Source organism: Salvia miltiorrhiza, chromosome 4 (genome assembly GCF_028751815.1).
Source record: "Salvia miltiorrhiza cultivar Shanhuang (shh) chromosome 4, IMPLAD_Smil_shh, whole genome shotgun sequence".
NCBI classification, from domain to species: Eukaryota; Viridiplantae; Streptophyta; class Magnoliopsida; order Lamiales; family Lamiaceae; genus Salvia; species Salvia miltiorrhiza.
This window is the reverse complement of record NC_080390.1, coordinates 24,179,868-24,203,612: the sequence shown is the minus strand read 5'-3', so window position 1 is coordinate 24,203,612 and position 23,745 is coordinate 24,179,868. Positions and strand designations below refer to the sequence as shown.

The window sequence follows — 23,745 nt, the reverse complement described above, 5'->3', positions numbered from 1 at the left end:
ATCTATGATTAAGGTTGGAAGTGTGTTTGGCAGGGAGAAGGATGTTTTAAAAGCTTATCGGCGATATGCTGGACTTATGGGTTTTTCGGTAAGAAAAGGAAGTCAAGCGTATTTCAAACGTACAGATGATGTATGCTCGAAAGCCTTTCTCTGTTCTTGTGCTGGACAAACCGATAGGAAGCGCTCAAATGGCAGAGTGGCTGTCTATAAGAAGCAAACGTATAGGAGCAATTGCAGGGCAAGGTTACGCATCCGTAGGGATGACATCGATTCTCCGTGGATTGTAAGTTTATTTGCGAACCAACACAACCATGAGTTGCTTAAGCCAACTCAGAGTTATTTACTTCGCTCAGCCCGCAATATGAAACATACTCAAAAGCGTTTCATCATGGGTATGAAGTCAAGTGGGATTGGCGTTAGCCGTGCATACCGTTTCTTGGAGAATCAAGCTGGATGTCGTGCAAACATAGGATTTACATGCAAGGATGTATACAATGAGATGGGTCGTGAAGCTAGAAACCTGAATAAGGTGGCAAATGCAGATGTGAATCGATTGTTGGAGTTTTTCACAGAGAAATGACGCAGCGACCCATCATTTTTTTGGAAGGTAAAGGTTGGTGAAGATGGCAGGTTGAAAAATCTATTTTTTCGGGATTCTAGATGCTTAATAGATTATCAACATTTTGGTGATGTTTTATCTGTTGATTCTACATATAAGACCAACAAGTATGACTTGATTTGTGTTCCATTTGTTGGCATAAACCATCACCGGACGAACGTTATGTTTGCAGTTGGCTTCTTGACCAATGAAAGAAGTGAGTCTTACGTGTGGTTGTTTAAAACGTTCCTCGAGGCTATGTATCAAAAAGAGCCGTCAATAATATTCTCAGACCAAGATCAGGCCCTTATGAATGGTGTTGATCACACATTTCGCGAAGCAGCACACAGACTTTGTCAGTGGCATGTTAACAAAAATGCCACGAAGCAATTTGGGCAACTAAACAATGATAAGGGGTTCAAGACTTTGTGGTACCAATGCATGAATGGTTGTGAAAGCGAGGAAGAATTTGAAACCACTTGGCTTAGTTTGATTGTAGAGCACAACTTGTCGGAGAATAGATGGTTTTCAACCATGTATAATTTGAGGAAGCGTTGGTCATCCGCTTTCACTAGAGATAAATTTTTCGGTGGTTTACATGCGACATCTCGAAGTGAAGTTACGAATAAAGTAATCAAAGATTTGTGTAGCTCGACCTCTACCGTTTATGATTTTGTCATTGGTTTTGAACGCATTCTGAAAAATTGGCGTCAAACCGAGTTTGAAGAGGACACTCTGTGTCGTGGAACGCCTGGAATGTTTGTGCAACAAACTGGCATCTTAGTCCAGGTTGCTGAGCTATGTACTAAGAGCATCTTCAGATCTTTTGAGTTCGAGTCTCTGCATTCAGTTTCTGTAAAGATGACACACGAACCCCCCGACTTAAACGATGAGGTGTTGGTGTTCAAAGTGTTTTCAAGATCGGCAGTAACAGGTTTCCGGACTGTTAGGTTCAATCAAGAATCAGAAATGGCATGGTGTTCGTGCCATATGTGGGAGACTGAGGGCATTATGTGCCGCCACTTGTTTAGAGTCTATTTTCATTTGAACATGGATAGCGTTCCACCTGAGATGTTGTTGAAAAGATGGAGGCGTGACTCAAAAGAAAGAGTAGCTCCAATTGATGATGCAAGCGACGAGTGGGGAACAAACAACTTGAGTAACATGATATTCGTGAACCACAACACGAAACGTGTTTACGACATTTTGGCTGAGTGCAAAGATGATTCAAAGTGCCGAAATGCAATCAATGAATACATAAATAACATGGAAGTTGCATTGGAGAATTTGAGAAACGAAGCCAGTTTGGGAAGGAGTGGTATGGGGTCACATAAATCCACTCGTGAGCAACTGCATCGGACTATAAAAAACCCCATTCAAAAGAGGAAGACTCGGCCTAGGCGCAAAATGTTTAGTAATTATTGGGCAGGTCGTGTAGCGGAAGCAAATAAAGCAGTACTTCAAGGTCAGTAATTTATTTATTGGCATTTTCTGGAAGCTTATCTGCGATCCACTAACTATCAATACTTGTATCCATGCAGATGCAGATGTAGACGAACTTGATGTGCCAGTAGGTAGTCAAGTTGGTTGTTCGCAAGCTAACCACAATGAAGAGTTGGACGACTCCGATCGTTTTTCGGTGGATTAGATCGACGTATTCTTACTTCCATATGTTTGGGTTAGTTTTGTTGCCTTTTGTCGTGGACTCGTGATGGATTGTATTTGTTGCCTCTGTGGCCAAACTTCAAGTCTTGTGTCTTTTGAATTGTCGGCGATGGATTACATTAACATTCAAGGCCCTAATCTAATTCATATATTGACTTTAGACTTTTATTTAACCTATCTCTTTGCATCTCTTGATTTGAATTTGCATGTGTGTTTTATTGTGGAGCAATTTATTTAGTTATTCACGGTTGATTTACTTGCATAAAAGCTGTAAATACTTATTTATTCGAAGTATTTGATGTCCGTCTATTCCAAATATCGCTTCGGTAGTCTATTCAAATATTATGTGCATTTCAATCCGAGAAATTTGTTGTGAAGTTGGAGAGCATGCAATTTTTTGGACTAAAAAATGATTGTGCTTTATAAGTTACAAACAAATACGTTATATGTTAAATTTAATTCAAATTCTTTAGACAAATTAAATAATTGTGACATGCATACAAACCAAGATTTCCTGCCAATGTCTTTCAAATGTCTCAACTTATCATATAGCATCTTCCTCTTTAAATAAACTAGTTTTTACTCGTGGGATGCACGGTTTACTTATTCGTACAAATTTATAATACATAGTAGTAATATTATAATTTTTTGTAAGTATATTGAAGTTGTAAAATGAAATTTTAGATTATTGAAATTGAAATTAAAGTTGATGATCAATATTTTTAAAAGATAATACGTAAAATTGAGAGAGTTAAATAATTATAAATGGTTTTTATTAAATTGTTATTAATAACATGCTCATTTATAGAGGTCATCAAATATATGGTAGTGAGGTTTTAAACAAATAAATAAATCTAAGATTGCTAAATGTGGAAAATCAATATTAAAAATTGAGTATTCAAGTTGATTATTCTAAAATTAATAAGAAGACTAAAAAATGTCACATAAATAAGTTAAAAATAAGTTTGATTAGTTAAGGTTAAATTAGAGAATTTCATAAAATAAAAAATAAATACTTGAAATTTTAATAAAAAATACACGCGCCCAACACATAACTAAATTTCGAGCCGGTAAATGTTGCGGCTGCCACTGCCGGGCAAGGTGGCTAAATATTTGTGAAAATATATCGGAGGTAATAGGTTCGAAACCTACATCCCCTAACACATGGATGTGAATTTTCTTTTTGTTAAATTTTTGTGAATGACAGCCCTATTTAATTTCTCGGCCCAACGAAGCCATATTTATTTTATCGGCCCTAATTATTTTGTCGGCCCAACGAATGGCTAACCTACTCCACATTGCTACCCCACATTGTTCACGTCTACGACCCCAATATACTCTTCCTCACACCGGCGTCATCTTCCTCTTCCACCAAAAACCCTCGTTCCCAATTAAACACCGGCGTCTTCCTCCCCATCCATCGACAATCGCCCACTCCATAACCTTAAAGATGCAAACAAGGTCGTCTTCTGCCCGATTGAATGACACAAAAAGGCAGACGCGTCGAAGTGGTGGACTGCCGATGACGTCAAGCTCGAAAAATCAGGTAAAATTGAGGGTTTTCCTGAGTTTAGAGTTAAATTTTTTCCTTCATTGATTGGTTGTAAGGAAAAAAGTACATATTCATATATATATATCGAAGCTAGGGGTTGGTTGTCTAGTTTTTGGGAACATTTTATGATATTCCTTTCGGCCACTCTCTAGGATAAAATATGCTTGTTGTTTGTTGGAATTTAATTTCTGCGGTCATTGTCTTCTCTACACTAAGTAGTTGTCGGATTCCAAACTCAAACATTCCTGGTGGGTTCCTATTGGTTTTTGGCCTATTCTGAGTTTTTGGCAAGGGTTCTGTAAAGTTGGATGTTTTTAGTTTATAGATTACATCTTGAAGTAATCTTCAAAGTGACTCTTATTCTTGAGACTAGTGGCATTTTTCGTAAAGTTGCTAATGTGTTGCTATTGTGTTGTTTAATTGAACGTTGCTATTGAATGTAACTTTAAAGGGTATTTGTCTCTTTTCCTTTCTTTCTAGTTCACTAGAAGACCCTCGGCGTTAAATGAAGTTTCCGAAATCAGTGTTTCTTTCTTATCTTGCCCAAAAACTGTATTTATTCTCATATGAGATTTCCTAAATGTAGCGAACACTACGAAGGTACTAATGTAATTCAAATGACTATTAAGTTCTACACAGATAAAAAGCAAAAGGAAAAAAAGAATGTAGATGCTGATGATCTTAACAAACCATATCAAAAACCGTACTTGAATGCTTAACACATCCGATTGTAGAAAACTACAGGAAGAAATACAAGGGGGCTTTACCCTCGCTAACTCCTATCATAAAGTGCTATTGTGTTGTTTAATTGAACGTTGCTATTGAATGTTGCTATTGTGTTGTTTAAGCTGTGAAGTTGCTATTGAATGTTGCTATTTTGTAAGCTGTAAAGTTGCTATTGTGTTGTTTAATTGAATGTTGCACAAACGAAGGGAAAGCAAGCTATGGGACAGACTTCGACGAAGGTTGGGCTCAAGACTGAGAAGCATGCGAGGGGAAAGAAAGTTGACAGTATGATGAGAAAGAATGTCAGTGGAAAGAATCTGAGAGGAAATCAGGCAGACGGTCATGCGAGGGAAATATCGTGGGACGATATGGATCCCGATTACGCCGATTACATACGACAGTTGCCGGAATCTCGCGAGGACAGCGAAGTTGATGACCCAATCAATGTTGATTAAGAGAAAGATGTAAGTATTTTGATGAGACTTGATGTTGGACTTGTGCGCTGGGCACTTTTTTTTGCAAGCGTGTAGAAGCTAATTGTTTAGTTGCTTCTTTTTGTAATGCTTGTAGGTAACACTTCTTTAAATAGATAATGAAACTGCCCAAGGTATATATCCAATTCAATTTGTGGATTAGAATTTGGAACTTTGATATCTTAATTGCTTGCCGAATTTCTTGCTGAATTTCATTGCTTGCTGCTGTTGGGATTTAACTTGCTGCTGTTGGGATTTCTTGCTGAATTTCATTGTTCCGCAAGTATGAGTTTCTTGCTGAATTTCATTGCTTGCTGCTGTTGGGATTTGATTTTTTATTGGTTGGGTGTTGCTCTTAACAGATGATGGTGGAGATGGTGAAACAAGAGGAACATAAGATGTATGAAACGAGCTTAAACGAGCTCGAGTTCACCGAGTTTGAACGAGCTCGAGCTCAACGAGCTTAAACGAGCTCGAGCTCAAACTCGAGCAAGACTACACAATCGAGCTTAACCGAGTCGAGCTCGAGCTCACAAATATGACATCGAGTCGAGCTCGAGCTCAAAAAAATCAAGCTCGGCCGAGTCGAGCTCGAGCGTCATCAAAATAGTCGAGCTCGAGTCTGAGCATGGCAATACTCGACTCGACTCATTTACACCCCTATTTTCTGCAGCGTACGTCATTTTGACTCCGGAGTTCCACTGGCCATATTTTTCCTCGAGGATCCATTAACATTACTTTTTTCTTTGCTTCGAAATCATTCCAACTCACGAATTTTTTATAGATAGGCCGCAATTTATATAATCAAGAAACAGTTACATAGCACGTATGATACACACACATGTATATATATAATTGGTTGATAAACATTACCTGCATGGCTGATTTTTTGACATAATGACATGTCATTTTCTTTTTAAAAAACGGTTACAACATCTTTCTTCTTTTCCTTTCTTGCAATTAAGTACATACTATACTTCTTTACGGGAAAGGCAAATAAGAAAGATGTTGTTACGTGGCCATTTTTTGAAAAGAAATGACATGTCATTATGTCAAAAAATCAGCCATGCTGGCAATGTTTACCAACCAATTATATATATACATGTGTGTGTATCGTACGTGCTATGTAACTGTTTCTTAATTATATAAATTGCGGCCTATCGATAAAAAAAATCGTGAGTTGGAATGATTTCGAAGCAAAGAAAGAAGTAATGTTAATGGATCCTCGGGGAAAAATATGGCCAGTGGAACTCCGGAGTCAAAATGACGTAAGCTGCAGAAAGCGGATTTTTATGAGTAAAGGTTTACTATTCAATGTTTAGGATTTAGTATTCAGTGTTTAGGTAATTACAAGAAATATAAAATGACAGAAAATACTTGAAGAAACATTAGTATACATTTGTACGAAGAAATCTATATATATTAGGTTAAAGAAATGTAAATATTTTCGTTAGGGTTTATATTATAACATCAAAATAAAATTTCCAAATGTCCAATACCATCATGTTTGGTTGTGCATTCTTATCAAATGAAAAGATTGAAACATTTGTATGGTTATTTGAAACCTTTAAGAAATGCATTGGGGTAGAAGTCCTACATCATTGTTTACAGATCAAGATTTAGCTATGACTAAGGTCAGATCCGCACTCAAATCTGTCCCAACCTGCGCTCAGATCCGCTCCACAAACTCTATCCGATAGGTCTCACCATACATTCGGCCTGACACGAGAATATCTATTCTTATATATACACAACTATTATAAAAGTTATGCAAAATATGTATTGTTATTTTAATAATAGTAAATGTCCTCTTCACTTGTCATGAAATAGAAAAACATTAGCATAATACATTAAATAGTTTCCTAAACTTCTCAAATTAATTAAGTTTGTCCTCTTATATTTAATTTCAACTATTTTACTCCATGAACGTAGTTGAAAATACATATTTGCCCCCACACTTCATTGAAACCATTTGAAAATTGCTACTACCTTCATCTACGAAAAGTATGAGACTTTTGTCATTTTGAGTGTCCATGAAAAATATGACACTTTCTATTTTAAGATATGACTCTATCATTTTTTATTTTTTATTTTCTTTTATCCTTACAAATACCACCAATTTTTTTAAAACATGTGTCCATTAAAAGTGTCATACTTGTGATGGACGAAGGGAGTATTATTTTTTGTAGAATAAATAAAAGCAAAAAAAAATGCATGTATAATTTATTTAAGATTCGATGAAGCAATTTATAGTATTCTGTAATGAGGGGATTTCTTGCATATGCGGCGAGATGCAAACAGAGCGGCTCATGAGTTGGCTCAATTTTGAAGGCCAATTTAATTATACAAAAAATACTTAATTAATTATAGAAAATAAATAAAGTCATTTAATTAATTTCACATTTTCTTTTACTTGAATTAATTTTAATTTTAAGTTGAGAAGCCAAGTAAGTGCAAATAAGTGCAAATAATCATAATTTTCAATATTTTACATGGAGACTTAAAATCTAATTAAACATCAAAACCTGAAATTCACTCCATGATATAAACAAGAAAAGTGGGAAATGTGTTCACTAAACCTTAATATGTTAGTGCCACAATACACGAAACGTTAACATTCAAAATATAATCCAAGTGACTCCAAGACAAACCACACAACGTTCATGTCTTCATTTACGTTTTCATTCTTCGGAAAGGTCGAACAACAATGCACAGTAACGACGACGAAACATGCCACAACGGCTCGGAATAAGTTGATGGACAGAAACATTATGAGCATAGCACTCCATGAATTTCATAGCCATAATCCCGCAATCATTTAGATTTACTTGCCTCGGTGGCTTGGGAAATTCTTTAACCTGCCAAGCCTTGCTGGAATTACCCGGAACAACAAGATGCTCACACAAACCACCCACACTATATAACTGGTCCAAGTTATTCCGAAAATTTTCGAACTGTGACTCAACACCACCCCAAGGCTGCTCCAAGGAATTAAAAACTATAATTTGCCGTTCATGTAGACACATGTTGAAGAACACCCAATGATTATTGTTGACGTAGGCGACACCAAATACGTGGCTTGCGTTTTCCCATTTTAATCCTCCGCTAACAGGCCGGACGCCACAAACATATGGCGTCAGCACCCGTGAAATTTCATCCATGTTTGTCTGGGACAAAGCTTGCTGCATTCACAAATGACATATTTGACTACGATCGACAGTTACATGCATTCACAAAAAAACATCAAATACTGGGAGCAAAAAATTTCTTACCCAACAACTTATCTCAATACACGTCCACGTACGAGCCTTGTGTGGCCCAAAATCCTTATCGTATCTTAAAATTAGTAAATTCATTAGAGCATCTATGTGCTGCATATAAAATTTGTTAAATGGTTGTTAATATATATACAAAAAATAAATAGATATATTACCAGCCAACATTTACTATTAATATTAACCTAATCACTAAAAAATAACTTACCATATTGTCCAACCACCCATCACGCTTCCAAAGGGTATTGAACCAACTCAAATCGGCATATTGCAATACATCCGTTGGGAGACGAACAAGATTTTTCCTACAATACATACATTCAAAAAATGCATGTTACTATACCAAATTTAATTAAATTACCAAGATAATATAATAATAACCATAACTAAAATAAATGACGCCGCAATTACCTACTACTATTATCTGGCTTCCCAGTCCAATCTAAATATGCCTTCAAATCACGATACCCACTTTTGAAGTCGTTTGGATCATAAACCAAATTCGCATCGACGTTCTGAACATTCTTGTTTTCGCTACACAAAGCACAAACACCTCCAACACCTACAGAAGCCCTCGACATATGCGAACCGAATTCCAGATCAACATGCTCGTTGCCAACAGATCGGCGATCCGTGTTCTCAACGCCAGAAACCAAACAATGCTCCAAATATGAAGAATTATCGCCTTTCACTCCCACTTTTACACAACCCACTTTCGGCGAACATGAAGAACCCATAACAGTTGCAAACTTGTCCACACAAGCTTCAATCATTTTGAATTTCATTTCCACAAATTCTTCAAGGCACTTCATTTGACCTTTCAAACTGAGGAACAAAGTCCATACATCCTACGCAAAGATACATATAATTATAGAGATGATGGACCAATTTATATACCAAACAAATGATTACACGTAATAACTCACATTGTTGTTGCCATGCCCGCCAAAGCTTTCACTGAAAGGACTAAGAAAATTGATATTGGAATTGCTTTCACTAGGAGGAGTTTGATCCTTTGAATTTTGCATGCCTTTACGACTCAAACTCAATTTCGGAACACGATTCTTCATCGCCTTTACTCTGCTAACCGAACCTTCAACATTGGCCATAGACTTCGACTCATTGCTGGTCAAAGGTGAGCTTGGGATACTTGGACTCTTCCTCTTACGTGTTTCATTATTCGTGTCAGCTTCTTTACGCTCCACGCTACCAAAATCAAGCTTGCGTCCAACGTTCTTCGGTATGTTAATAACGGAACTTGGCGATGCAACATGAATTGGCGAAGATATACCCAGGTCCAACAACTTTTCAATTTCTCCAGGAGTCAAGGATATGCGAACCTACATGAAAATGAAAACTTTGAATGTTAACAAAATTAATTCTTACACAATTATAGTGTAAATGATTAGTACCACCGCAAAATGATTCTTACCGGAGTTGGCAAAAAACACTTGGACAAAGCATCTCCTAATGAACTCAAATCTGAAATAGGAACCCATCTTCGGATTCTAGGAAATGACTGTAACTCTTCAAGGTTCAACGATGCGCACATTGACGCCAATGCAGGGTTTACTTCATATGACCAACATTGCAATGCACAAACAAATCCATATGTTTCCACAAAAGTATCATCACTTCCATTTGCTGAATTCAACAATTCGCTCTTCAAACAATGTGTTGATCTCACAAGAAAATCGTAAGCAGCTTGACCCCATGGATACTCGTTAACCTTCTTAAGATCGTCCATCAAATGCAAATAGCCCAAATCCAATTTAACACTCTTAAAATCATTCATAACTAACATTCCGTATATGATGACTAAAAATGCTAGCTTTAGACTCTTAACACAATTCCCTCCACTCTCTGCACATGCCTTTCGAAATTTCAGTTTTATATCATGAAGAAACAATATAGAGCGAGATTCGAACACATCCGAATGGAAGTTGGACTGTTTTGGGAGTGACAAAGGACCACTAAATTTTAAACCAGACATAACACAAAAGTCTGCTCCACCAAACTCAACAGTACGGTTACCAAACTTAAACAATAGTGTACTCTTATCAACTCCATTTGAATGTAACCTCCTACACAACAACTTCATTAATTCTCCCTGGAAGTTAAGCTCACGGACGTCGAACAAATGTCCAAAGCAAGAGTTCCGCAATTGACACATGTTAGACTCCGATAGTAGCCTTCTAATCTCGTCCACATACCACACACTACATCTACTCCTCACTTCCACTGCAGTTACAAAGAGAAGTACATCATCAATTCATCATGATATGTAGAACATGTAGTAGGTAGTAGGTGCCGAAAATTACATAGAACATATATTACAAAAACTAGAAAAATAAGAACACGTGGAACGAGATTCGAACGATACGTGTACCGTGTACCGTGTAAAATCCTACACAGTACCGTGTAAAATCCTACAATAAATTGGGTATCGTGTAACCGTGGAACGTTTACCGTGCATGGAAGATATATCGTGTAAAATCCTACAATAAATTGCGTAGGATTTTATTGTACCGTGTATCGTGTACCGTGTACCGTGTATGGAAGAACAGAGAAGACGGCTTAACCCAGAACAACCAAAAATTTCAAGGAAATTTGGTTGAACTGATGACTCTTCTTCTCAAACAAAAATAAACACCACAACATCATGTAAATCTGAACCCATCGAATTTGTATGACATAAAATTAATTTACTAACAAGAACATATTAGAAATTCAAACGCACCAAAAAAAAAAGGAAAAAGACAAAGAAAAAACAACAACGACGAAATATATACACACTCGGTGTTTTAGATTCTCCACTTTCCATCTGTGAATGAAAAAACGATTCAAATTTTTGATATTTGGAATTTTGGATATCTTGCCCCGCAAAACCCTAACCAGAAGTCGAAAATTGTTTTCTACTTTTTTTCATAGACAAGTCCAAAGAAATAAAATGCTCATTCATTGGTTAAGGAAACATCATATCTGCCATCATCTCTGCTATGAAATAAAATGCTCATTGGTTAAGGAAAATCGTATCTGACATTTTCACAGTAAACAAGGGCAGTAAAGCGGAAACCATTTGCTCCACTGAACCGGTGGTTTAGGCGTGAAGAACCGGTCTGGCTCAATAAAAACACTATTTGGCTGGTTTATTGTGAATAACACGTGTCATGATCGTAACGGCAGTGTTCACGTGAACAATGTTCAGCATAGACAATTCCCATTTTACGCTGCACTGGTGTTTGTCAATTTGGTGATGTATGCATTTGCTAGGGCGGTGTTTGTCAATTTGGTGATGTATGCATTTGCTAGGGCGGTGTTTGTCAATTTGGTAATTAATTCATTATTCATTTGCTAGAGTGATTTGGATAAGGTATTTTAGGGTACCCGAATGCCCGAATACTCGAATCGGGTACCCGAGTCGGGTATTAGGGTACCCGATTTTAGAATTGGGTTTAGGATCGGGTAGGAATTTTGACTGAATTTTGGGTTCGGGTACCTGAATTTTTCGGGTAGGGCACCCGAACCCGACCCGATTCCCACCCCTAGCTTCTGCAGTCTTCTTTGCTGCATTCACAACCAAAATCTACTGGCTACTACTCCATGTATTGCTCTCAAGCTGTTGCACATAAAAGAATATGATGGGAAGGTATAACAATACAATGCCTTGTTAATAGAGAGTTGCTTTACAATTCAATTTCCTTCATTCTTAGTAGAACTCTAAAATATGTTCACATAAAGTGGATGTCTTTGTTAATCTCTCTCTCTCTCTGATAAATTTTCATAAAGCTCTCAGAAGATCGTAGCCCCTTTTCCAGCATTTATATGAGTAATATTCTTTTATCTATGAATATTAACGATAGATTTCCTTCAGCTTGCAAATGTGTGGTCATATGGACATACACTATGCACAAATTCAATAAATTTTATAGGAAAATTCGGTTAATTTCGGTTGATTGATTAAGCGGTTCGGTTAACTGAATCCCTAATTGATTCAGTTTATGGTTATTGATTTTGTGTAATTTCGATTCGATTAACTCGTAACCGAACCATTTACCATCCCTATATAAAACTCAAATCTAAATCATGAATTCATTCAACAAATCTTAATTTATACTCTCTTCATCACTCAAATAACTTCTTATATTTTCTTTTTGTGTTGTTCCCCAAATAACTTCCTATCTATTTTGAGACACTATTCCACCACTAATAATACCATATTCATTCTTATTTTTCATCACTCTCAAATACTAATTATAACTAGGGGTGGTAAAACGGTTTCGGTTATTCGGTTATAACCGTAATTGAACCGGAATACCAATTAATCGGTTAACCGATAACCGGTTTTGACCGGTTCGGTGCGGTCATCGGTTATTAAATTTTAGAAAAATCGGTTATTCGGTTTAACCGGTAACCGACCGGTTAAAACCGAATTAACCGGTTTTGCCATAAACCCATATTAATTAAATAGTATACTATTTTATTAATAATTATTGTAGGGCTGGGTTTTCAACTTTTCTGAAGCAATCAGATGAAATATGAATATTAATGATATATCGATGAATATTAATAAGTGAGATTCATAAGATAGAATTGGATATTAATTAATGATCGAACCGAAGCACCATTGAAATATGAATATAAGGTTTGAATTTTATTGAAGCCTTATTTGTATCTTAATCAGTATCAATCTTTTAAATCTTATGCTAAAAGGAAACTGAAATTTTCGCCTATCCATAACCATATAAACTCGCAAACCCAGAAAGTTAAAACTGACAGAGAGACTGAAGCAGCAACACGCAGAAGTTATAACTCACAAAGAGACTCAAACAGAAACTCGTGTACAAATATGAAGAACACAAGAACACCAAAGTTGGTAACCCAGTTCGGTGATAAAACACCTACGTCTGGGGGCCACGCCCAGGGTAAATTATCCACTAGTGATGATAAGATATACTAAGGACTTACACGCGAAGACTCGTTCTCCCTAGCCTCTATATCTTCCCAAACCTCCACCAAGATGAATAATTGAGAGTAAATTAACAACTCACTCCCTAAGCTTGAATGCTACACATTCAACGCTTAAACCCAACAAATAAACTTACTCCAACAGGCTGGAGCAATCGTAAACACAATAGAACAAACCCACGATCCGCGCTTACAAAAAAAATAAGCCACAAACTAGAACACACTCACATGTATTGTATGCTCTTTGCCCTAGCACGAAAATACTCTCAATATGAAGTAGAATATCAGATAGAACAGCAGCCAAAAACGAATCCTCTTCTATTCCAATATATATGTAAACCCTAGGAAGAGAAAGGTTGAGATAGGACTCTTGACGGGCTCTAGACTGCGGCCCTTAAGAAGGTCTTCTTGCGGCTGCACAAAATAGGGTTCTCAGAAACCCTGAGTAGAAGAATTCTCATGCCAAAAGGAGATCCAAGAGAAACGAATCGCCCAAGTATATCTCCAAACTTATCTTCAAAACCAGCAGGAAACAGACAGCAGAGTGTCTCAACAACGGAAGCAACTGATGAAGCAACAGTCCTGTCCAGTTTAGTAGATACACTTATTGTCTACACAATGACAATTAAATAGAGTATGAAATGCTTTAACAGAAACAGTTAGAATGTATGGAAAAGGAAACACACTACTGGTGATTTGGTATATGATGGAAAAGGAAATAGTTATAATGTATGATCGAGGGTGGAAACACAAGAAATGCATGAACTCGATCCCTTTCAGTAATTATGCCCAATGCCCAGTTTAAATCGGTTAATTCGGTTAACTGATTAACCGGCCCGGTTAACCGAACCGGTTAATCGGTTAACCGGACCTAAAATCGGTTCGATTTTCGGTTAGCAATTTTAAGGTTAATCGGTTCCGGTTAACCGAAAAATCGGTTCGGTTATAACTGAACCGAACCGATTACCACCCCTAATTATAACACATTTTCACTATTTTCAATACTAATTATAATATTTTTTTACAATTTTCAATACACTCAATAACTTTATCTTCAAACTCGTGTCCTTATTTTAAAATTGGTTTAGGAACAAAAACATTGCCAAAAATGATCGCCCAAAGTAAATTAGCTTTTGTTACAATTAATAAATTTGTATAATATTGATCATATCTAGTAAGTTATACTATTCAATCAATATATATTATTACAATGAAAAATGTGATGCCTATAATGAAGGTATATTTGATGCTGGTAATGATGCATATAAGAAAAAGTTTTAAATACAAAATGTACTTCACATAAGAAGGGAAAAAATGTCTTTATGTTTTTTTATAGGAGTATTTAACAAAAAGATATTATGAAATGCAGGCAGCAAATTTAAATCTGTGCGGCAGAGCCCACGTGCCTTTATATCTGGTAAATACTTCAACACAAACACATATTCGACCTATGCTCAAACATAACTTTTGAAGGTTGGAAAAAGAATTTATTCACGATTTTGCTTTTATATATTCATTGACACACATTAGATCAAAAATCATATGTCTCCCACCCTCTTCCTTTTGAAGGGGGATCCTATGTCTCCCACCCTCTTCTTTCTGTGTATGGAATTTTTATCAAGACTACTCCAACGCCGAACCAGGGAGCTTGAGTTTAATTTTCATCCTAAGTGTGAATCTTTGAAACTAACTCACTTGGCTTTCGCTGATGACTTACTGTTATTAGGCAAGGGTGACGTAGGCTCAATGGCAATTTTGGCAGATTCACTTCAAGAGTTTGCTGATGTTTCAGGTTTAAATATGAATAAGGAGAAACCAAGCGTCTTCTTTGCCGGGGTTAAAGAGGAGGACAAGGCACAAATTATGCAAATGTTTGGCTGCCAAGAGGGAGTTCTTCTAATCAAATATCTTGGCATCCCTTTGGCTGCCAAGAAGCTTCTTGTTAACCAATATGCTCCTCTTATTTCTAAAATTTCTGAATCTATCAATAATTGGTCTAATTTGAACCTCTCGGTGGCAGGTAGACTGGAATTAGCACGGGCTGTCATTCAAGGAATGGAAGCATATTGGCTTCAAATCTTTTCCTATCCCGGCTACAATTATTGATAGGATCAACCGGATAGTGAGGAAATTCATCTGGAATAACAAACCCAGCCCAGTGACTTGGAAGGAAGTATGTAAACCAAAAAATGAAGGAGGTCTTGCTCTTAGAGACTTATCTGCATGGAATAAAGCTTTGTTGTGTAAAACCTTATGGAACATTCACCACAAGACTGATTCAATGTGGATTAAGTGGATCCATGAAGAGTTTATCAAAGGAAGGGATTTCTGGGGAATTAAGAAGATTAATGGTGATTCTCAACTTATCAAGAACATCCTTGGCACGCGGGATATCCTCCTCCAAAAATTTCAGAATAACAAGTCCAAGCTCCTGGAAACTTTGGAGAAATGGACCAGTAAAGAAGTGGCAGCATAGGCCTATGAAATGATTCGGCCTAAAGGTGTATCTCAGTTCTGGCATAAAAGAATTGGAGCAGCCTTATCCCTCCAAAATTCTCAATTTTAGCATGGAAAGCCATGTAAGGGAGACTCTTTACAGCTGACCGCATTAGCTTTAAACAAATCTCTAAAGTTTGCAGCATTTGTAAAAAGGATTTGGAGTCTAATTCTCATCTCTTTTTCTCTTGTGCAGGAACTTCAAAAGTTTGGATGTACTTGAGAGAATGGGCTAAAATCTCACACTCAATGACTACTCTTTCAAGTGCCGTGAAACATTTGTATGAAAAGGGTCGTGGCTCGGCCATTTACCGAAAAGCTCTAACTCTCATTATGCCTACCACCACCTATCATCTGTGGTCAGCAAGAAACCGTGTGGTGTTTGATAATGAACCCTTCCTGGCAAAGAAAATCGCTCTTGACATTATCAAAGATATCTATGCCGTCCTCTTTGGTCACCACACGGAGGGAAGAGTCCGTGCTCATCTCGACAAATGCACGAATCAGCATACAATCTGCATCCTTATCCCGGGTAACTCTATTCCTTAATGTTAATACGACCTTTAGGGGCCCTTCTTCTTGTTTCAGAAGGTTTGGTTTCTGCTGGAACCTTCCCAAGGATACTTCATGCCCTTGATCACCCTTTGCCATGAAGTGTGCTGCGGATTTAGTTGCTGTTTTGCGGCTGCATGGCTCGTGACCTCCCAGCAAGGCTCCCACCTTTGATTACATCCATGACCTGGCTGCCCGAGGATTTCAGCAATTATAAAAAAAAAAAAAAACAAGGAAAAGAGAAGAAAACAACAAAAACGTTGAAGGAAGAGAGAGAAGCAGAAGAAGTTGCAAAGTTTCAGTTGCTAATATTAGTATGTTCGGCTTTTTTACTAGTCTAGTCTTGTGTTTTTAATTTAGACTAGTTTTTTTAGTGCTTTTGGCTGGCTACCTTTGTCACAGCCCGCAATCCCTAAGGATGGCTTAACCGGGGTTATGACTCGGGAAGGGGATTAAGAAGCGGGGAAGAAAGGAGCATTTACTTAACAATCAAACATTTTACGAAAAGAAACATTTATTTATATAACACTAGGATCATAACTGATCACTTGGGCAAATACAAGACGTTCGTTCGGGAAGGCCCGTCGAAGTGGATTACCCAACAAAAGAGTATCATAATTGAAATAAAACATTAGCATAATCAGAGTATCTTGCAGCGGAAAAACGTGTGAGTTATACATATGAAGATGTATACTCAAGGTTACATTACTGTTCTATGTCAAAAGGGTATATCCGCTCAACTCCACTCCATTCCATCACCCGCTCAACCTGCACATTAGGGAAAACAACATGCAGGGCTGAGTAAAAATACTCAGTGAACATATGCCGAAAACATAACATTTTATATCATCTATTGTACCGCCAACAATAACACACAGGGTTTTACTTGAAGGACTCGTGCTTTACTAAACATTTTCTTTCATTTCATAAAGTTGGATGCGCATCCCATTTTCAGTCTATATGATCCATATCTGCCTGTCACACGCCGGGAAGGAGGCCACCTTCCACGGACGCCAAGACCGGTCGCAAGCGACACACAGTCTCCATGAGTGTACACGTTAACCCTTACTAGCAAACATTCGTCTAGCGTAGGGTCCGAATTGTCACACCCCAATTCTTGAATGAATAAATATAATCGAGGTGCAACTAATTCATAGAAATAAACAAGGAACAACCTTGTAAAAACCCAAAATAGGATAGAAAGTCGGGCTATGCCCCTTTGGATCACAAGTTTTGTTTCATGCTTCTGACAACCAACATTCATTAGCATAAAACTAGAATTTCAAATTTAAGCTCGACATGAAGTCATCTTAAGTTGACAAAACAAAAGATGTATAAGAGTAATTGCTACAGCGGAAGTCTAACATATGAATTTTAACTCTAGCCTCAGCTCCGTCCCGTCAGCACCAGCCAGCCAACCTGAAAACATTTGAAAGTATTTTTGGGCTAAGTACTAATGTACTTAGTGGGCATGCATTTTCATAAACATTTCATATTTTCGTAAAGAGCAGTTTATCCAATTATACTTGACATGACTTAGAAGGTTTTAAAATGAAATAACTTCTAAGCATGTTAAAACATTTTCTTTCATTTGTGCGCACATGTCACACTCCCTTTCCGTTACTCGCTGTGATCCCGGACCTTTTAGCCACCGACGGATCTATTTCTCCTTCTTACTTGAACTGAGGGCGTAACCCAGTCAAGTTCCCATTTGGGACCCAATGCTCCGGAACACATCCCGTCGAGCACCCTTATAACGCCTCATACATGATTAGTGCCCAATGGAGATCAACCCACCAGGTCAGCTAATAGGTGTACACAATTCTCAAATAACGTGTTAGGTCAAGAGAGAACCTCGATCGATTCATTGTTGCGAGCCTTAAACAGAGCAGAGTGCACATAAACATTTTATGCAAAATGTAATAAGTAATTTACTCTAGCTGTAGTAAACTAGATGACAAGATTTGCATTAGCTTACCAAATTTATTCTTGAAGGAATAAATATAATCGAGGTGCAACTAATTCATAGAAATAAACAAGGAACAACCTTGTTAAAACCCGAATAATAAGATAGAGAGTCGGGCTATGCCCCTTTGGATCACAAGTTTTGTTTCATGCTTCTGACAACCGACATTCATTAGCATAAATTTAGTAGTGAAGAGTCTAAGCTCGGTCAGGTATATCATTTGAAATTTAACATGAAGATCTTAAGTTGAGAAAACAAAAGACTGATATGAGTAATTGCTACAGCGGAAGTCTAACATAGGAATTTATCGCTAGCCTCAGCTCCGTCCCGTCAGCACCGGCCAGCCAACCTGAAAACATTTGAAAGTATTTTTGGGCTAAGTACTAATGTACTCAGTGGGCATGCATTTTCATAAACATTTCATATTTTCATAAAGACAGTTTATCCAATCATACTTGACATGACTTAGAAGGTTTTAAATTGAAAGAACTTCTAAGCATGTTAAAATAATTTCTTTCATTTGTGCGCACATGTCACACTCCCTTTCCGTTACTCGCTGTGATCCCGGACCTTTTAGCCACCGACGGATCCATTACTCCTGCTTTACTTGGACTGAGGGCGTAACCCAGCCAAGTTCCCATTTGGGACCCAATGCTCCGGAACACATCCCGTCGAGCACCCTTATAACGCCTCATACATGATTAGTGCCCGATGGAGATCAACCCACCAGGTCAGCTAATAGGTGTACACAATTCTCAAATAACGTGTTAGGTCAAGAGAGAACCTCGATCGATTCATTGTTGCGAGCCTTAAACGGAGCAGAGTGCACAAAATATTTTATTGGATAAACAGTTTGCATTTAATAGAATAAACAATTTGCATTTCATTGAAACATTTAGAGCTTAATAACTCAATCATACTTTATACATTTGGAAAGTAAGCCCACCTGGATAGGCAAAGCCTGAAGATCATAATCACATAATCTCGTCTTGGGAAAGCAGCGCTAATCCCCTTGGTTCATAAAGCCTACAAGAAATTCTATTCTTAATAGGTCTCCTTGAATCTAATCTTAAGTCATGGTGTAGTGCTTAATATTCTATGATTCACTTAGCCGGGTTTTCAAAATTTAATGAATAAATAATTGAAAACATTTCTCTTGAGTTAAGAACACCAACAATATTCTTACTCGTCTTTCTTTAATAATTGGATTTAATGAAAACCAATTTAAATCATGATGCAAATGCATAGCTCATTTCATACTTTAATCATATATATGAAATTACTTAAAATATACAAATAATAATAATATAATATTATTATGCATATTACCTTTAAACAATTAATCAAACTAATGATAGTCCAATTAAACAAGTAGTGTAGCTCATTTTAATAAAATTCTAATAGTTAAGGCCCAATCCCTTTTTAAAATCTGCAGTCCAAATATTTAATAAAAGTCAGGCTTGGCAAATAAAAGAACACAGCCCAACACATTAAAATAAAACTCGGCCCAGCAGAGAAATAATTTGGCCCATGACAGAGCCCAACACCTAACCCTTCTCTTCAATTCACCTCAATACTCTCTCTCTCACCACTCTCATCGGCTCCCTCTCTCCTTCTCGCCACTCTCTCTCCCTTCCTCTCATCTGACGTCGCCGCCGCCGCCTACAATTCCGCCGGCGCGTCGCCGGCGTACCACCGCCGCACTCATCTCTCTCTATCTTTCTCCCTTCTCCCTCAATTCGCCAAACCCCCAAACCCCCAAATCCACAAATCCTAAATCCCCAAAATCGTCAAAAGCCCTAAGCTCCTGCCTACCCATCCACCGCCTCCTTCCTCCGGCGAAGTCGTCGCCATCAGCGACTGTCGGCGACAACAGCAGCCGCGGCCGACGCCATCGCCACCTCCTCTGTCTCCCTCTCGCCTAACCCTTCTCTCCGTCCAACCGGCAAGCAGCAGCAGCTAATAGGCCACCGCTGACCTCCCTCGCAATCTCTCTCTCTCTCCTCGGTCAGTGGCAGACCACCACCACCGCCGGACGGACAGCAGCGATGAGCCGCCGCCGCCTCCCTTTGTCCTGCGGCCCTCTCTCTCTGTTCACTCCGGCGCCTCCTCCTCTTACACGGCCGGATGGCCGGCAGCGAGCACGCCGCCATCCCGGCGCCGCTCAACTCAACCCAACACACACACACGGTTCAAAGCTGATACAAGAATTCAAGACTCTACCTTTCTTTTCCTTTCATTGTTAAAACAAAACATGTTTCATATATGTATAGATGTACACAGATCATGAATGCATATATGTTTTCGTATATCAGTTATGAATGTGTGTATGGGTGTGATTCTTGATTGGGCAGCCGAAGTTTGTGTGTTCTGAAATTTGTGTGTTCTGAAAGTAATGGAGAATACTGTAAAAACTAGTGAAGTTTAAAGAAAATGAAACCTTAAAACTTTCGGTCGAGCTTGTCTGAACTTGGTTGATTTTGATGTAATATTCGGTAAAAGCTTGGTTCTTAAATCTAAGATATGGAATCTGAGTTTTTTTTTTTTCTTGGCGAGAGAGTGTTGTGTGGGATGAAGGAGGACTTTGGCTGATGAGATAAAGGGATGCACAGGGTGGGGTGACTGCACGACTATGTTGTTGCTCTTTCAAGAGTAGATGTGTGAATGAAGGAAAATAGAGTGTAGGAATAGACTTTAATTGTGTGAATGAAGGAAAATAGAGTGTAGGAATAGACTTTAATTGTGTGAATGAAGGAAAATGGAGTGTAGGCATAGACTTTAATTGTGTGAATGAAATAAAGCTGCAGGGAGGGTGTCGTAGGTGATGGGGAGGTGTTGGTATTTGGTGTACTTGTTTTTACTTATTATATCCTAGTGGGCTGCGAATTTTTATTTTAGTTGGGCCTATACATTAAATTGTTTGGGTCATTTTTATTTAAGAAATGGGCTGCAAAGTATTTTTTATAATTTATTTACCTTACATATTTGATTGATGATTTAATTTCCTAAATATTTAATTAGATCAAACCGATTTATTTTAATTATTTTTTTTTAAAGATTAAGTTGCATAATATTATTATTATGTGCATATGTATTAAGTGTGATTATTGGTTATATGTTTTAAAGCATGAAAGAGATTTGCATAAAAAAAAAATTGTGCATAAAATCATTTATGATTAAATTGACTTTATTATTAATTCAATTATTTAAGTAAAATCGAGCAAGGATATTGTTGGTGTCTTTGACTCAAGAATGTAGTTTTCAAATATTTATTAAATTTTGAAAACCCGGCTAAGTGAATCATAGAAAGATAAGCACTACACTATGACTTAAGATTAGATTCAGGAGACCTATTAAGATTATAGATTTCTTGTAGGCTTTGTGGATCGTGAGGAGTAGCACTACTATACCAATTCAGAGTTAAGAATAAACGACAGGCATTGCCTAATCAGGTGGGCTTACTTTCCAAATGTACAAAGTATGATTGAGTTATTAAGCTCTAAATGTTTCAATGAAATGCAAACTGTTTATTTAATGTAATGAAAACTGTTTATCCAATAAAATGTTTATGTGCACTCTGCTCTGTTTAAGGCTCGCAACAATGAATCGATCGAGGTTCTCTCTTGACCTAACACGTTATTTGAGAATTGTGTACACCTATTAGCTGACCTGGTGGGTTGATCTCCATTGGGCACTAATCATGTATGAGGCGTTATAAGGGTGCTCGACGGGATGTGTTCCGGAGCATTGGGTCCCAAATGGGAACTTGACTGGGTTACGCCCTCAGTTCAAGTAAGAAGGAGAAATGGATCCGTCGGTGGCTAAAAGGTCCGGGATCACAGCGAGTAACGGAAAGGGAGTGTGACATGTGCGCACAAATGAAAGAAAATGTTTTAACATGCTTAGAAGTTATTTCATTTTAAAACATTCTAAGTCATGTCAAGTATAATTGGATAAACTGCTCTTTACGAAAATATGAAATGTTTATGAAAATGCATGCCCACTAAGTACATTAGTACTTAGCCCAAAAATACTTTCAAATGTTTTCAGGTTGGCTGGCTGGTGCTGACGGGACGGAGCTGAGGCTAGAGTTAATATCCTATTCTTTCATTTCATATGCTGCTCGTAAGATATTAGAATTGACGCCACAATCGTCCGTAACTACGTTAGAAGTTAGTACAACTGACGATGAAAGACTGCTACTAAGGACGTCACCGCGAACTCAGAGCTCGATATAGGCGCCGAAACATTTAGACATACTTACATGTTATTCCTATGATATAATTTGACGCAATCATCGAATTGGTTGGCTTACTCAACTCAGCGCCACGATACGTTTTAACAAGAGAAAGATCCCTCTTCAATCTTCAGGAGAGGACGAGACAAGTTTCCATGAGGTAGCAGATTTTGAGGAAAATTTTCTAGTTTGCTAAACGATATCGCGCTGTTAGGGAATTAAGTACGTATATGATTTAGTGCCGCACAAGAGTTGAGTGGAATGAAAGTCTAGTATCCAAACTAGATGACCCAGATATGCAATTTCGAGGACGAAATTTTTATAAGGAGGGAGGAATGTAACACCCCGCCTATTTATATTAAATTTAGAATTATTTTGAACTTAGATTAAGATGATTTATGCCGGAGAAATGAAAATGAGTTTATTCCAACAAAATTATTTTCAAAAGCTTTTATAAAATTTAGTCTTTTGAATTTTTGTGCATTGCATAAATTGAATTATATGAATGTGATTAATTCTATATGCTAATATTAATTTTAATACTACATGATTTAATTTATGTTAGGCTTTAATTATTTAAATGTGTTGGGCTTTGACAAATATTTATTTGGGCCTTAGTTTTTTTTTTATTGAAATGATATTCTATAAATACCAAAGCCCAAAAGCCCACACCAACCTCCTCATTTGTACCACAGCCATGAACAGTGTGTTTCACCATGCCTCTACAATTGCTACACTATTCACCCCATGCGCCCACTCCTACAAGTCATACAAAATCCCCTAATCACAGGGATTTTGGGTAAATTTTTCAACGACTCACCTCCCTCTTTTCAATCCTTCACGCATGCTTCTACTTTCTATTATTCGTCATTGCTCCTATAAAATATCATCCTCATTCATCTTCTCTCCTTACCACAACAACACAACTTCATCCTCATTCATCTTCTCTCCTTACCACAACAACACAACTTCTACGGTAAAGAATTCTTCTTGTTTATTCAAGTCTCAATCTTCTCATTCATTTTCTAATATCAGCAGATTTCTTTCATATGCAGAGAAAACCATCAAATATCTGCCATTTTTACAGAAACCACCGAACAGAATTCATACAAAAAGGTTTCACCTTTCAATTCCTCTACTTATTCATTCATGCTCAACATCATAGTACGAATAAAACCAACTGTAGATAAAACAAAGAGATACTGAATATTGTTCTTACATTTGGTAACATAGATGA

General features: G+C 37.5%; 2 protein-coding genes and 1 long non-coding RNA gene across 3 annotated transcripts; 2 read left to right on the top strand and 1 right to left on the bottom strand.

The window, feature by feature from the left end:
• The first annotated feature begins 781 nt into the window (after nt 1-781).
• Nucleotides 782-2,246, top strand: LOC131023184 (protein FAR1-RELATED SEQUENCE 5-like). The gene is made up of 2 exons (XM_057952729.1): nt 782-2,063; nt 2,140-2,246. The coding sequence occupies exons 1-2, from the start codon at nt 782-784 to the stop codon at nt 2,244-2,246; spliced, it is 1,389 nt and encodes a 462-aa protein (XP_057808712.1).
• A 1,362-nt stretch (nt 2,247-3,608) lies between these two features.
• Nucleotides 3,609-5,059, top strand: LOC131019506 (uncharacterized). Its single transcript, XM_057948056.1, has 2 exons — nt 3,609-3,809; nt 4,748-5,059. Exons 1-2 carry the CDS (start codon nt 3,714-3,716, stop codon nt 4,994-4,996), a joined length of 345 nt encoding a protein of 114 aa, XP_057804039.1. The 5' UTR covers nt 3,609-3,713; the 3' UTR covers nt 4,997-5,059.
• Nucleotides 5,060-18,327: 13,268 nt separating this feature from the next.
• Nucleotides 18,328-19,602, bottom strand: LOC131019505 (uncharacterized). Its single transcript, XR_009100292.1, has 2 exons — nt 19,218-19,602; nt 18,328-18,620 (listed from the first exon to the last, which is right to left on the bottom strand). It is a non-coding gene; the product is annotated as an uncharacterized LOC131019505 (long non-coding RNA).
• Between the last annotated feature and the right edge of the window lie 4,143 nt (nt 19,603-23,745).

What these genes read in the sequence shown, in the direction of transcription:
- LOC131019506 (XM_057948056.1), top strand. Translation starts at nt 3,714, where the DNA reads ATGCAAACAAGGTCGTCTTCTGCCCGATTGAATGACACAAAAAGGCAG. An exon ending in CGTCAAGCTCGAAAAATCAG is followed by an intron (nt 3,810 to 4,747) that starts GTAAAATTGAGG and finishes GCACAAACGAAG; the next exon opens with GGAAAGCAAGCTATGGGACA.
- LOC131023184 (XM_057952729.1), top strand. Translation starts at nt 782, where the DNA reads ATGTTTGCAGTTGGCTTCTTGACCAATGAAAGAAGTGAGTCTTACGTG. An exon ending in AAATAAAGCAGTACTTCAAG is followed by an intron (nt 2,064 to 2,139) that starts GTCAGTAATTTA and finishes GTATCCATGCAG; the next exon opens with ATGCAGATGTAGACGAACTT.